The following is a 16,046-nucleotide window of genomic DNA, read 5'->3' as shown; positions in this document are numbered from 1 at the left end:
TAAACTTTATTTGGATTTAGTCCTTCTGTTCATAACTTTTGAAAACTTTGGCAAAATGCACTTAAATGTCCTGGCCATACCATGATATTTGTAATACACGATTTATTATTTAACATTTATTTAGAGAACCACTCTGATCATATTCCCACCCTCTATGTCCCACAAGGAGACAAAGAACGGTCATCAAAGACACAGGACGTATGAACTGAATCATTATCCAATGTCCGCTTCACGCTCAGGAGAGAATATAACAGCTCATCATCGTAGTTAGCGAGACCAAACAGTTTAGAAACACATTTCTCAAGTCAAAAACTATAGAAATGATCCCTGAAAGTATAGTCTTAATTTGAATGAGGGTGAGAAAAGGACCAGAGTCACAGGACAGTCTCTCTCAGTCAGGGTTCAGAGCTAGGCTCCACGTGCTCCCCCAGCCATGCGGCTTTATGTAAATAACAGGAAACAGAGCAGCCCAGAACAACCAATCACAGCCTGAGTCTGACAGCATGGCTCTCACCAGACGGCCCACAGGAGAGAAGAGCAAAACTGAAATAAATAAAAAGCTTGTCTGATGAAAGTATTACACTAAGAAGAAAAAAAAGTGAAACTGACATGTTGTCATGTGACAACAACATTTAGTCAGAGTTGAAAATAGAGGCAAGACTAAAAGGCTAACTACTCTCACTGACTGCTACAAGAAACACAGGCTATGTTTTACTTCCAGTGAACACTAATGTATGTTTGGGCCTTTTCCTCATTCTTTTCATCTGATTTATTTAGTAATTTTCATTAGACTTTTCGTTATTCTTTAGATCACTACATAAACGAATTACGCTTACATGAGGATGCATGTTTTATAATTCATTGTCAATCCTGCCTGTTCCATAAATAACTGCTGCAATAAGCAATGTTAAACAGCTGATATGACATAAAGATGTGTTTTTGTGAGGACTGCAACCACACAGTTCAGGTTACATTACAGTACTTGAACCACATTGAATACTTTAAAATGCAAGTATTAATTTATCATAGACATTGATTTAGAGAACCACTCTGATCATATTCTCACCCTCAATGTCCCACAAGGAGACAAAGAACATTCATCAATGACAGAGGACATATGAACTGAATCATTATCCAATGTCCGCTTCACGCTCAGGAGAGAATATAACAACTCATCATCGTGGTTAGCGAGACCAATCACTTTAGAAACACATTTCTCAAGTCAAGTACTATAGAAATGATCCCTGAAAGTATAGTCTTAGTTTAATTGAGGGTGAGAACAGGAACCAATCTACAGCACAACCACTTTGAATCACGGTTTCCTCTTAAAATATACGGCTGAAACAAATACTAGAGGCCCCTAAATAAAGCACATCCTTCACAGAACCAGGTTATAACAGTTTAAACCTGAAGTGAGGTTAAAACCAATGATATAACGTTAGCTTTCAGTGGCTGAATACCCACAATGCATTGCGGATTGAGTCATAATGTATTTTGTGATTTTGTTGATTGTTTACAGGGCTGTAATAGTAATACACATAACAGTCCCCCCCCCCCCCCCCGTCAAGATCATTAATTATTCTCTTTGAAATCAATAAATACATCTCACAACGTTATAGAAAATGAAAAACTAAAACCAGGTACCCCACCTGATATAGTATAAGCAAAGCTCAATCTATTTGTGCACTATTCTGGTTTAAACTGCAGTTCATATCCTATCTACCTCAATCTTTGCTTTGATTGTGCAAAATGTTGTGTACTGATATGCCACTTGAGCAGGGAATATGTTTGAGTGTGTTTATTATATATAAAGGACTTCCATGTTTATACCGGGGATCAGAGGGAAACAGCATTTCAATCCTGTCTTTGTCCTGTACACATGGCAGAGTTGACATTTAAGTGGACTGTCCCAAGGAAATGATGGTTCCTATTATGTAAGTAAATTAGAATTATACCCTACACAACAATATGACTCTCTAATAAATTCACTCCAATGTTAAACATAGTCAGGTAATGACACACAACCTTCACACAACAGATGACATAACATCAAACTCAAAGTGTGACCTATAGTAGAAATAGGCAGTATGACTGTTACAATAAACCTTATTAGGATGAATTGCTTCTTTTAATAAGGCTCATTCATATTTTTTTTTTCACATTTAAATAGAGAACCACTCTGATCATATTCTCACCCTCTATGTCCCACAAGGAGACAAAGAACGTTCATCAATGACAGAGGACATATGAACTGAATCATTATCCAATGTCCGCTTCACGCTCAGGAGAGAATATAACAACTCATCATCGTGGTTAGCGAGACCAATCACTTTAGAAACACATTTCTCAAGTCAAGTACTATAGAAATGATCCCTGAAAGTATAGTCTTAGTTTGTAAACGGGTGAGAGCAGCACCAGATCTACAGCACAACCACTTTGACTCAGAGGTTCTTCTTATCGTGTAAGACCCAAAGAACAACTTATAGGTCCCCAAACAAAGCATAACCTTCACAGAACCACGTTATAACAGTTTATACCTGAAGTGCAGTTAAAACTAAGGATTTAATGTTAGCGTACAGTGGCCCAATACCCACAATGCATTGCGGATTGAGTCATATCGTATTTTTTGATTTTGTTGATGTTTACAGGGCTGTAATAGACAACAACTCGGGCAGTGATCGGATTGTCTGGAGTTATCGAAACAAGAGAAAAATAGCCGCGCTTTAAGTGTTAAAAGTAACACTTGTCTGGTTTTAAAGCGTTAGACATAGAGCGGTCCGTCGCTTGAAAGGTTCCGTGTAGAAAGCACACGAAGAAGGAATTTTCCGCTCACAACTTCTGCGATAGCTCCGCTCAGTTCGATAACTCTCAGATACACTGACAATGAACATGTCTGTACAAGTGATATCAACGCGTTGAGTTTCCAACATAGACACAGAGGAAATGGTCTAATATAAATTGTTCTGAATTGAATACCTTTTATACTTCTGTCCATTCATTTTGCTATGGACTTTTGTGAAGCACTTTGTAACCTTGTTTAGATAAGTGCCACACAAATTAAGTTATATTATTGTTATATTATCAATATCCCTACATGATATCGAAAACAGCCCAACGTGTATTTTAACACCGGGTTTCCCCAGTGATTCGTCTGGGTGTGGTTAGTCCACTTTGACAGAAGATGGCAGCATTTATCCAGCTAACAGTTGCACAGGTCAGGGGAATTCATGTTAATGTGTTCGTCGATTAAGTTCTATAAACATAACGCGAACATACACAGTAAACAACAAAGCAAACACAACTATAACGACTCAAACGTCAAGAGCCGGGCTTCTATTTACTTAGCAGAGGTTAGCATTTAGTGCTAATGAGGCTCCTCTGTCTCCTGTGATAACTTCCTCTGAAACGAAATAACTTCCAACACAACCAGCTCACCCACAAAGAAGATGTGAAACTGCTGCACAAGATTTTCCTTTCAAGCAGTTTAATTCCTGCGTACGCATTAGCTCAGGTGCAGCATCTCCGTCACACACCTGTGCTAGTTAAGTGGTTATGTTACATGTCAGTGCGCATGCGCAGTGAGTAGCACGCCTCTCTCGCGTGATCCCCAAATAATGTATTCAAGCACAATGTGACAAATACACAAAGACAAAGAGAACCATTTACATTATGTCCAATAACTTGACACCAACTTTATTTACACATTACAACTCAGAATATAATATTTTTCTTTTTTATCTTCGGTCAAGTCATTGGAAATTGATGATCAGGAAGATATTAATATATAACAACATTAGAGGTTTGGTGATTTGAATCACACATAGTATTTATAACAGAGTTATTGCACTTGTTTAGCTGTTTTTCTTTTAAATACAGAGTGATGATAATTGCTGGGAGAGTCTGGTTTGTTACGTGACAGTTTGCAGATGTAAAAGATAAATTAAGGAAAAACCTTTGTAAGTCATTTAGTAAGGTGTGGGTTGCCATTATTACTTCATTACACCTTGGCATTGATGCTACTAAATGGACACAGTTCTTTTAACAGATAGTTCCTCATTTGGTGTCATGATGATAGTCACAGAGACGCTGTTTAACACATCGGTCCAAAATCTCTCATAGGTTTTTACTCGGTTTGAGATGTGGTGACTGTCAAGGTCAAGTGTTGACAGTGCCCTATGGATGGATGTATTGCCATCCTGTTCCTCCACTATTTCTTCTGGTTTTTTCCTTTATTTCATCACATCTGTATATCATACATGCACCAAGGACTCTTAAACACAAATCAAGTCAAGACAATAAGGTAAGAAGCTGGTGAAGATATTGAAATTACTAAAAAAATATCTCTTTCCTCGTCTTCCATGTTTTGTAGCCTGCTGTCACATTCAGGTCGAAGACATCCCAAGTTCTGTGGTATTATACGTATATTATATACTTCCTATGTGTAGCAGCAGTGTTTAGATACAGTCATTGAAAATCAAAGAAAAACTCTACTGGCTGCATCGGATTAAACTAAATAACAAAGTTAAAAAAACTGAGATGATTAAAATGAGATTTAGACAAAACATAAAAAATATGATGTATACAGCAAATTTAGTGTTAAGCAATTTGTATAAATATTATTTTATATTAATTTCATATGGATAACATCAGTATGACACTGATTTTATAATCAAATCATTGTTGTGCTCTCTTGGTTTTTAGATTGTAGTGCAGCAGTTTAACAAATTAAAAGAAAAGAATATAGCTTTGACTATAACTGGTCACATACATACACGATCATAACGTAAGGATTCCTTTCAGTTGTTCTTGCTTAGTCATACCTATATAATAAATGACTTAACATTTTATGCTGGTCACATTCATTATCTAAAATAAAAATAATCATCAGTTGCAGTTTCACTAACTGTTTTGGTGTCGCCATGCTTGTACAATGAAGCTGAATTCAATTTCTACTTTGTCAGTAAGCTCTGTCAATCATACTTGGAATAAGGAGAAGAGGGAAAACAGGAAGCATCTCATGTTGCTTATCATCAGCATACAGAGCACCATTAACTGTGTGCAGTCATGCTTGTAGGGTTATTTTTTATTTTGAGATGTGTCCTGCTAACTTAGGCTACTGCCTTTAAAAGTCAGACCTCAGTCATCTTGCTCTAGAAAAATCTTCTTCCTTCAGGTTTTCCTCCGCAGTCTGTCTGCGGCCACTTCTACGACTTCTCCTTGTACTTCCTCCAGAGCCGGTGAACTTGTCTCCTGGCCTCAGAGCGAACGCAGCTGGAGAAGGAGGTGTAGTGTTGACCCTTCACCTGGTGCACACAGAACAAAGGGAGACAAAGTCATGTTCGGAGGCAGAAGTCTTTTAAAATGTGATTTCAATGAAGATGGTGACTAAATTCACATTTCCACATTATGCCAATGCACTGCACTAGGACCAGGCAGCGACTCTAGACCAATATCATCAAATTAAAAAAAGGTGAGTGAGAGATGTCTGAAGATTGATGTAATATTCCCCTTTGCATTAAGATATTTACAGAAGCAAATGCAGTGTTGTAAGTAAGTTGTACATCCGTGGACTTGTTCTACTTTCCTAATATAATAGGAAAAAAACAACATTTACATTTAATAAACTCATTTAATCCTGTCATGATGCTGCTGATAAAGATCGAATGGTATAGTAGAGGAAAGAAAAAGTATTAATGTGACTGCTGCTGTTATTACTTTCTCATAATCAAACTGGCGCTATAATGGAAATCTCACTGGTTCTGTAGTTGGTTGCTGTTAGTAATACTTATCTGCTGGCCAGCTCCTTCTTCAGACAGGATTTAAAGGAGACGAATCGTGCAACAGCTTTGTAGCCCTGAGAGGCCACGAGAAAGACATCGTGACAGAGGAAAACACAGAGACAGAGGAGGAAAGCAGGGAAGATGCAGGAGAGAGAAAAGAGGGAGAGGAGGGGGGCGAATGAGGATTGAGAAGAAGGTGTGCATGTTAGGATGATGGTGGAAAAACAGAGAGGAGCGAGAAGAATACAAGTGTAGCAAAGACAAAGAGAGAAGAAGGACAACATTGTTAAGAAGCCAAGACTGTGAGGCCAAGACAGAATCAGAAATACAACTTACAACTTTACTTTTCTGCAGTGTAACTGATGCTTGCTGAATATCAGGAAAAGTGTTTGCAAGTCAGATATTTGTTTCACCTGTGCTGAAGTGAGGGCTTTGAATTGTAGCACTGCATAAAAATGCCCCACTAGAGGGCAGTATTGACAGTTGAAACAATGAAAAGCTCCAAACCTTTTCAATACTGTGCAGGTTAGGGTTTTATATATCACTACCACTACAAGTAAATGCATTTAGTACTTGTAGTTTGAACTCATATTATTCTAATGAGTCCAGTTTGGTTCCATTCAGGCCACATAATCGATTTCCTGTCGTTACTTTGATTCGTTTGCAGTGGCACAGGGGCAATTATAGCATTTATGAATTACAAATAAAAAAAAAAAAATTAACTGCAGAGGCTATACATCAACTGGATCACTGGAGTTTGAACCAACGTAGCCTTTTTTATGATAAAGCAACTTCTAAGGTTGTTGTTTCAATGCTGGTTGTTTGTCCTGCTCGGATTATTTGCTTCTTTAATAATAAAGTTTTCTGAAAATGTGTCGACTCTTGACACAGAAATCCAGCACAGGTAAACAACGCTGTCTTTGGAGTGGAGTTTTGTTAGTTGTACATTTTCCTCCTCATTCACTCTCCTAATATTTAATATAAATTAAACAGTTCAAAGATTAAAAGCACTTTTCTAAAACTGGTAATTAAGGTTCAGTGTGAAGGACTTAGGGGGTTCAATCGGCAGAAATGGGATTTTAATTAGTGTCAAATCACCCAAACAGTATTTTTTGTTACAGTAGAATGAGGCCTTTATAGTTGGCCATGTTCCAACATCATGTTCCTACAGTATCTAAGGACAGACAAACCCAACACTGGCTCTAGAGGGGGGATCTCTCATAGTAACATTACCACTATCGGTTCCCCACATCTTTGAAGGGGAGATAGCTGAGTGCAGTTGGTTGCAATATGCAACAACACAGCTAGATGTCACTAAGTCCTACCAACTAATCTTAATCTCCATATTTCTCCTGTGCACGGCCCCTCACCCTGCCTCCTCTGTGCAGCCGGTCCTTCATGATGCCGATGAACTCCTTGTAGGAGAGCTGATCGTCGTGATCTACGTCAAAAATCTTGAAGATGGTGTTTACAAGGTGACGTGTCAGCTTCAGCCCAGTGGCTACATACACTGCTCTTGCAAATTCATCTGGTGGAAGAGAAAAAAATATATATTTGGATTTAAATCAGAATAAATCAGAATAAATCTGTGAGTGTGACCCTCAGTGCCTGCCGCACTAGTTCCCACCGCTCTCTTCCTACCTTGTCCAATTGAGCGAGAGGCAAAGTTATACATCTGCATGGCGATGGCGAAGTCCTCAAGGTTGTTGAGGAACTGGAAGAAGGATCTGAACTCATCGAAGGTGATTCCCTGAAATGCCAGAGGCAAAACAAAAGTTAGCCTCTCAGCGGCCCAGAAAGTGAATAAAGGCAGAAGACGGACAAAATATTATTTTGAAATTGATGATAATGACTGTTTCAGAGCAGGCGGCCATCCTGACACACATGCATACATCATTCCTTCAGCTCTCATCTGAATTGTTAACTCACCAAAATAATAAGGAAAAAACCACTCAGCATCAAGAGATCCAATGTAATAGTGAAATGAATGACACGGTAAGCCATTAATGAAGGGTTGTATGTGCATGATATGGGAAAATAAACAGCAGCCTTCTTGCAGTGTGTCATAATCCGGAAGTAGCTGCATACAGTGATAAGATGAAGCCACACTTGGCTGGAAGGTCAGACCACATGTGACTGTACAGTGTAGATGTGACTGTAAAGCCAGATGATTTCCTTTATGTAAAGATATTGTGCTTTCAATAACATGTAAGTGTTGTGATGACCGCCACATGCTGTGTGCTATGAATCAAGATCCAACCTATTACATTGAAAAGCTAGATTAGTAACAGATGTTACACATTCAAGAATAATAAAGACATTCAGTTATCGTAGGTTTGCAGGAAAAGATGCAGATCAAAAATAGCGTAACGAGCAGTCAAGCCAACCCTTATATGGTCACACAAACAAGATGGCGGCCTAAAGTAGCAGGAGAGACAGAACGTATCCGCAGGCTGCGTGTCGTACGATGCAGAGACCAACCTCCTGCTTCTCCCACAGCATGAAGAGGAAAGACGGGAGGGACAGAAAGATAGAGTTGGGTGGCATAAAGACTACAGACAGACAGAAAGACAGACAGAGAGATATGTAGATAGACAGATAGATTGATAGATAGATAGATAGATAGATAGATAGATAGATAGATAGATAGATAGATAGATAGATAGATGGAGAGATAGATAGATATTATTGAAAGTGCTGTAAGTGTTTGTGGTATTGTGTTTTGTCAAGTGAGGCAGTGGAGCATTAAAGTGTGGAGAGTCACAACAGCCTCAGGCAGAGACAGCGGTGGGAAATTACGGACGCACAAGATGGCTGGAAGGCAGGGACACACAGAGAGGAGGAAGAAGAGATTTGACAGATGGATAAAAGACAAGGAAATGTATCTGGTGTTATCTCAAGTAAAGCGTATGACTCTCAAGTATCACCTGTCAGAGTAAAATAAGTGTGTGGGTGTATGTACTGCACCTTCTCATCAGGTATACACTGGCGGACGTTCTCCAAGTAGGCGCTGATGTTCTCCACATTGGTGAAGCGCAGGAGGATTTTTGCAAAGTCTTCCTCGCTGATGGTGGTCATTCCTTTAGAGTAGGTCAGAAACTCAATTTCCAACACTTCTGTCTGCAGGTTGTCCATAAACCTGAAGAGGAGAAGATGGACCATTCCATTTAGGCAATAAAGAAGCATTTTTGTAACATTTGTGATTAGTTTGAGTTTTTGTATCACTCATATTATGATGTCCAGTGAATATTGCTACATCCACCAAGGAGAGTATGTTTTCACCATCCGGTTTGTAAGCAAGATTTACACAAGAAAGGCTGAGTGGATCTGTGAAATTTGATATTGCAAGATGCTTTTTCCAACATTCTTTCACTATTGTCCCAGGGAATAATTAATGGGTCTTGATTTAACACATTTGACACATTTTGGGCCTTGGCAGAGGAATGCGCTCTACTTCATACCTGTAAAAGTCATCAAACGTCAGCTCTGCCTTCCCTTTCTTCCCAAAGAAATGGACCAGCAGGGTGGTGTCGATTGTAATAGTCTCATCTGATCGCTAAGAATCATCACAGAGGGAGGAATAACAGAGAATCAATGAGTGGCTACTGATCAACTAATCAATGTGATTGGAGGAGAAGCAGAGGGCAGGATAAGTCCATCATCAATCAAATATAGCGACTGTGGTGCCAGCCGAGCAGGAAGCGGGTTTATGCTGCACGTGTGCAGAACGTGCAGCATAAACCCGAATAAGCTCAGACAGATGATAAGCCAACGTTGTGACATCAACATACCAGTCTAGGCAGCAATAAGTTTCAAGTTCAACCTCCTCAATAGTATCGTGTCAGTAAAATTGAGTATGAGTGAAAAATATAAATGGTTTAAATGTTTCTGTCGAGAGTCAAGATCACCTGCATCAGCGATTTGATCAAAGTGAAAGGTACTAGGCTGAATTCTCTCCCTGCAGCCTAGACTGGTGAGGAGTGTTGCTGTAGCAGAATGAAACAGAAACAATGACAGGAGGAGAATTCAGGTTGTAGAAGAGCATAGACAAAAAGACAGGGACGGACAGGTCAACAAGGCTGTAGACGAGAGGGAAAGAAGACATGTGGAAGAGCGAGACAGACACCAACAAAACACCAAGCTGGCACAGTGACATAGAGCACACAGGCACATTGAAGCCACCCCATCTCATGCATTTGTCTGCAAATGCCATATCACCACACCCCAACAGAACCTCAAATCACAAACAGCAGTCGTTCAAAAAAGATATAAAAACCCACATAAGCACAAATGCAGAGAATGTGAGGGGATTCCACCTTTTTCCATCAAACGATGACACTCATGGGTGCGTTTACATGTCTGTCGGTCTTACATCCTGGTCATTTCAGCCCTTTTAATAGGCTTTGTCCTGTTTATGCTATTTGTTTATGCTGCGGTTTAACACTGAGTACGATGAGATAATTTTTTAACCTCAAAGTTAAAGTGTGTAGTTCTCAATGTCTATCTTAGAAAAAGGTGACTTTTGAAAGTTGCTTTTGGGCAATTCCAGAAAAAAAGAAAAAGGTCAGCCAGCATCAGGGCAAAAAGATATGACTTTTTTTTACTCTCTCCCTGCCATGCCCCCACCCAGCCAACCTCCCCCAGCCTCTGTCCAATCCAGGGCCATGCTGAGGAATATGCAGACATCAGATCGGGGGAAATCTCATGTCCCTCTATAAGGAGGAAGAGCATTTTGTGCCATTTCCATCAGCATCATCAAAATAATCATCATCGCCACAATGCCATTCAAGGTTCTACCTCGAGGGTAAAATCCTAAAATCCGATGTGGGATGGGAAGAAATTGTCAAACAAGATAACAGAGGTTTACAAAAAAAAAGATGTGTTTTACAGTAAAGATTTTTGTTTTGCTTGATTGGTGTAATATTTATATCAGAAATGTGCAAAGCTGCAGGATAATAACAGAGAGAAAACTGTGCATAGTGACCTGGATGACCGTGTAAAGTTCAAGTTAAGGTAAAAAGATACTGAAGATTATATTGGCGATATATTACATATGACGGTGATAGGTGACTAAAATGTAAAGTCGATCACTATTTCCACCTTTTTGTTATTTAACTTAAAAAAAAGCACAGTTCAACTTTATGATACATCAATGGTTTCACATTTCTCCAAAATGTATGCTACAGTGATTTTTGCCCTCACAGATTTTTTTAGATTTCTGAAACCTCCAGTTTTACAAGATAGAAACATTTTAAATGATTTTATGGGACAGGGGAAATCTTTTTGTGTTTCTATCCGAACTTGTTGATCACATCTTCTTAGGTTGGGAGAGATGGTTGATTGATGAACTAAAAAGCCCATTGGAAAAAGTCCATTGTGTAGGTAAGCATTAAGAGGAGTCAGCTAAATCAGGTTATGGATCTCAGTCTTAGCTACTTGCATGCACACTGGTAATATTCTCTAGACTGTGAGATGTAGTAGATAACGCCACCAACCAAATTCCAAATAGAGCGCTCTCAAGTCAATTTAGCTGTAATGAAGGCAGACTGGTAACTCTGAGAATAAAAAGTTAAAGTTAACTCTGTTTTCGGACCAGGAATGTCAGAGTGACACCCAGTGTCTGTTTCTGATTCACGCTGCAGTCTGGTATTTCAGTCTTTGATTAGGGACAAAGGAGGATTTCCTTCATATAAACACAGACATATCATTTCGGTGTCTTGTTTTGTGTGTCTCACATACTCGAGGGTCTTATAATTAACCCCCTGATTACGGACAACGGGACAAAACACTTTTTGCTCTTTTATCTTAAAACTGACTCATAACTTTTGCCTTCATGACACATGAGCTGTTCATAACATCTAGACAGCATCCAGGTGGTGTGTGTTTGCCCCTCTTGAAGGCTTTCCCTATTCCCAAGTTTATTTCCTAATGCAAAACTATTTGAGGTTTTTCTCTGAAAACAAGATAACCATTTGTTTATGTTTGGTAAAATGTGATAAATGGATTCACAATGAATCTCATCGCTGCTTATTCACTGTTGCAGTGCGTTTTATGCTTTTCCCAATACTGACTGATAAAGCAGCAGTAACAGCTGAAGGTCACAGAAGCTGTTAATCCAAAACTTATTTATTTTGACTTTACTAAGTCGTTACAGTAAACAAGTTCAATTTTTTAAGTTTGGTTTCTGGCCTCCTGGTAAATGAAGCTCCAATATTCACTATATTCTAGCTCCGTTTTGGTCTCCACCAACTCTTGAGCTTTCTATCTGTCTCTTTAGCTGTTTGATGCTTCATGTTATATTAAGCTGAAGAGCAGCAGCTGGAAAGAAGGTGGATGAGACCAAAATAGTCAACTTTGATCCATAAGGCCTAAAAAAATGAGCTCAAAGGTGCTAAAATACTTTGAACAACTGAGGGAAAACTATCGAGTCATACTTTTAGTGGGCTAATGATTACAAGGTAAACATTTCATATTATACAAAATAATTTGAGCCATTGTTAATATATTGCAATTGATTAGTACAGCTTTAAGAAGTAATAATTTCATAACTGATGCAACTAATAAGCATACAGTAGTTATATGCTACATTATCAATTAGAAAGATTTTTATTCATGTATCAATTATTTATTTTAAATTAAGAAGACTAACTAGAGAAAAGTTCCGGATTTTTCCTTTGTCAATAATACATTATCAGCTCTTTTTTTCCCCGCCTTTATTTCCCCTAAACTAAATGATAGTCAAGCTATCAAGCTACTGGTATTGATATTGACCCTTCCTGAACCCATGTCAGTCTAACTTGACGTAATCCCTACCTGTTCATAACAGGTAGGGATTACCTGGAAGTGTGAGCAGCAGTGTGAGCTCATCATCCCAGTGAGGACGTAATGGTTACCACGCCCACAAGGCACGAGCCAACACCTGGTGCATGCATGTGCCTATTTGTCTATCTGCGTATGTGGGAGTGAGTGTGTGTGTTTGTGTGTGTGAGAGCTTTGATCACGGAGTCAAAGTTAAAAACAGTCATTACTGATGTAAACACTAAACAGTCTTCCTCACCTGTGAGTAACACCTCAGAGGAAGAGCTCAAGTCAAGTCAGTCAGACTGTCGGTCAATCCCACCTTCCATGGTAAAAACACCTCCCCCTCCTTTCCCTCCCCATGACCTGTTCTTCTCTCCCCTCCTGTGTCTCCCCCCCTCTGCTCTTTACCTCCCACCCTCTCTCTATCTCTCTTTTATCTCTTCTTTCCCCTCTTACCTGGGCCCCGATCTGATTACCCTGATCTCCCTTCTCCTCGTAACCGTCAGTGCCTCCTTCACCTGACAAACATGGAGGTGATTTGCTCTTTCCCTCCCCCCTCTCTGCCTGTCAGTCACTCCCTTCTTCTCCAGACAAAAGCAAAGAGGTATAATGGTGACTAATCTGTTGAGTAAACACATCTTTCTCTAAATACAACCTGTTTCTTTCTTTTCCCCTAAATGTGCTTCCCTAACCCCCCCGCCCCACACTCCCACTTTGTTCCTGAACATTTGTTCTCTCTGCTGACCTGTGTCATCTCCTTTGGGCCTCTCTCACCTGTTTGTTGTCTCTGTGATTTTATCTCTTCCTTTTTCTACACCCTGAGGTTTTCCTACTTATTGGATCTGACAGATCTTTATTTCTCTTTTGGCTTCTACTGTCCCCACTGCCTCACCTTTTTGGTTTTGTTTAATAATCCCAGCACGTATTTCGTAATCCCGCAAACTTTCAATGTCTCGGTTATTCTTCCTTTATTTTTCTCACCCCTGCCTCCCCCTCTTTGTCTGATTCGTCCCCTCTGTCCGTCTGACATCCCGGCAGATGAAAGGCTGCTCAGTGTAAATACAAGGTCAGCCCCATTACACTCCACTGTCATTACCGCCACCTCAGCTTCCGCCGCCACCACAGTGAACAGTCTGTCATTAGTCAGCTAGCCTGCTAGCGCTGTGCTAACTGCTATTAATCGTTACCTGCACCATCACCTTGTGTTACACATATCAGTGGTGCACATGAACATACCACCAAAAGGTCAAACTTAATAGGAGTTTTCTAAATATTGGAACAAGATAAGATTCACATTTTTGTTTGTTTCTTTGCTTGTAACAGATCTTGACACATTCTAGTGAGTGGCTCTATGTCTGTCCATCGTTTGGTAAGTCCAACAGATAGAAAAATCTTAGTATATGAAAGGTTATTTTATAGAGTAATTTGTGGCCCATACATAGACTGTATATAAAGATGGATAACTCATCTCCACTTTCTCCCACTATTCAGAAATGAAGCCAAAACATCCCAGATAAGAATGCTGCCATCTCGCATCTCACATCTCGAATATCGCAAACAGAATTTACTTGAATTAACCCTTATCGGTGTGATAAGAATTGACAGATATGGTGAATGTTCCATCCACTAACAAAGAGGAGGCAGGGTTTATGAACTTTACTTGCAGCCAGCCACCAGGGGGTGATCAAGATGATTTGGCTTCACTTTTGGGGAGCTGTCATGTCATCCATCTTCATATAGAGTCTAACCCTTTATCACAAGGGTGATATATTTAGTTTTCTTTCGGTGACAAATCAATTTGGCTATTGGATTGCTAACCACGGCACATCATGTCCTCTTCTGACTGAACTGTTATAACTTTGGTGAACCTTTTCCTTAGCATGAATTGCCACGATCAGGTAAAATATACAATTTATGCTAAACTTGTTTTCTTTGACTGCAGTCTAGCTGACACACCCATCAGGCTCAACTGTTCTCTGTGTTTGGTGTTGATTAGCAAGTGTTAGCTAAGATGGAGAACATGGTAAACATTAGCCCTGGTAAACATTAGCATGTTAGTATTGTTGTTGTGAGCAGGTTAGTATGCTAATGTTAGCGTTTGGCATCACACACAGCCTCACAGAGCTTGTTACATAACTCTTTGTCTTGTTTTCCTATTAATTCTGTACTAGATTTCTTAAATGAGATAAAACTAAATAATAAATAACACGTTAGCTGTATTATCTTTGAAGTGGAAGCTTTCAAGAGTTAATTGAATGTATCAATCGCCTTCTAGCCACATGTCACAGGTCACCACTTAGAGTGAATTGCTCAAGCCAGTGATAAATTATGTATAAATATTTCTAAATGCATTTCAAAGTATAAAAGCAAGAGATTACTGTACTTAAAATTCATCATATATTCTTTGTGATGCAGTGTGAGTGAGTGGTGCTAATGATCAAGGTTTTTGTATGTGCTCTGCAGTCAGCCTTCTTATTATCATATACCTGCGTCATTAAACATGTTGTGGAGTAGTAAAGTGAATATGATCTGACCACAAAGCTACAACACTGGCCACAACACGGCACAGATAACAAGGCACAGATACACATACAAAAGCAGAATAACAGAAGGCAGGTTAGAAACAGAACAGGCTATCACTGTATGGACATTACAACGTCTTTCTTCTAACTAATGTTTGTGGATCAGTGCTGTCGCGACAGCACACTACACCAAAAACAAAGAGTTAATTTCTTCAAACATAAATAATCATTTAGAACAAATATAAAGAAAAGGCATCCTGTTATATTTGTTCATCAGAAAAGAAATGGGTTAGGGAGGAGGAAGCTGAGTTTATTGCAGATCTCATGCAAATGGTCAGTCAAAGAGAGATAAAAATGGTTTTGCCATAAATTTATCTAAATATTAGAAAAAGATCAATGTGATGGACATGAGCCAAACAAGTATTTTAGCTCATCCAGAACAAATTAATGTCAGGAAACCTGTGTGAGTAACCTAACTTGATAATGGATTTGTATAAAACAGAATGTGGTAGGACAAAATAGAGGGATGTGGGAAAAGATAAGGAGGAATCCTAAATCTTAAATAAGATTGTGAAAAGGAAGACAACAATATGACAGATGAGTCTACAAACATCATCAGTTTCAAGCCAAACCAGAATGAAAGAGTTAAGATGAACATAACATTTTTCAATGAGCCCACATTGACAAAAAACTTCTTATTCTTTCTTTCTCTTTTAGCTGTGAACATATGAACAATAAGGCATGTTAAGGTACAATTGTTTGCCTTATTTATGCCTTTCATGCTAACATATCAAGTAAAGCTTTTAATTGAAAGGTTTCATTTAATTTCATAACTTTTCCTTTCCAAATCTGGCGAAGCTTGATGCAGCTACATTACTCTGAGCCTACAGGGATATTTGGAGGATCTACACAATCTAGAGGGATCTGAAAGATGAAGAGTGAA

At 39.1% G+C, this 16,046-nt stretch overlaps 1 protein-coding gene and 3 non-coding genes across 6 annotated transcripts in view; all 4 read right to left on the bottom strand.

Moving 5' to 3' along the window:
- Positions 1–127: 127 nt before the first annotated feature.
- On the bottom strand, positions 128–343 carry LOC128437590 (small nucleolar RNA U3). The gene has a single exon (XR_008338244.1). It is a non-coding gene; the product is annotated as a small nucleolar RNA U3 (small nucleolar RNA).
- A 701-nt stretch (positions 344–1,044) lies between these two features.
- LOC128437588 (small nucleolar RNA U3) lies at positions 1,045–1,260 on the bottom strand. The gene has a single exon (XR_008338242.1). It is a non-coding gene; the product is annotated as a small nucleolar RNA U3 (small nucleolar RNA).
- A 913-nt stretch (positions 1,261–2,173) lies between these two features.
- LOC128437576 (small nucleolar RNA U3) lies at positions 2,174–2,389 on the bottom strand. The gene has a single exon (XR_008338230.1). It is a non-coding gene; the product is annotated as a small nucleolar RNA U3 (small nucleolar RNA).
- Positions 2,390–3,657: 1,268 nt separating this feature from the next.
- The window catches only part of LOC128437434 (calcium uptake protein 3, mitochondrial), a 28,021-nt gene continuing 15,632 nt past the window's right edge, over positions 3,658–16,046 (bottom strand). For 2 of the 3 annotated variants that reach the window (XM_053419582.1, XM_053419585.1), the window contains 5 exons: positions 9,242–9,336; positions 8,748–8,919; positions 7,422–7,530; positions 7,151–7,308; positions 3,658–5,303 (listed from right to left, as the gene is read on the bottom strand). In XM_053419582.1, coding sequence (XP_053275557.1) covers positions 5,205–5,303; positions 7,151–7,308; positions 7,422–7,530; positions 8,748–8,919; positions 9,242–9,336 — 633 coding nt within the window. In that variant the 3' untranslated portion in view covers positions 3,658–5,204. Of the gene's footprint in view, positions 5,855–7,150; positions 7,309–7,421; positions 7,531–8,747; positions 8,920–9,241; positions 9,337–16,046 lie in introns of all 3 variants that reach the window. The other variant, XM_053419584.1, reaches the window with a different exon arrangement.

Source organism: Pleuronectes platessa, chromosome 3 (assembly GCF_947347685.1).
Source record: "Pleuronectes platessa chromosome 3, fPlePla1.1, whole genome shotgun sequence".
In the NCBI taxonomy this organism is placed as follows: domain Eukaryota; kingdom Metazoa; phylum Chordata; class Actinopteri; order Pleuronectiformes; family Pleuronectidae; genus Pleuronectes; species Pleuronectes platessa.
This window is presented reverse-complemented; position numbering and strand designations above follow the sequence as displayed.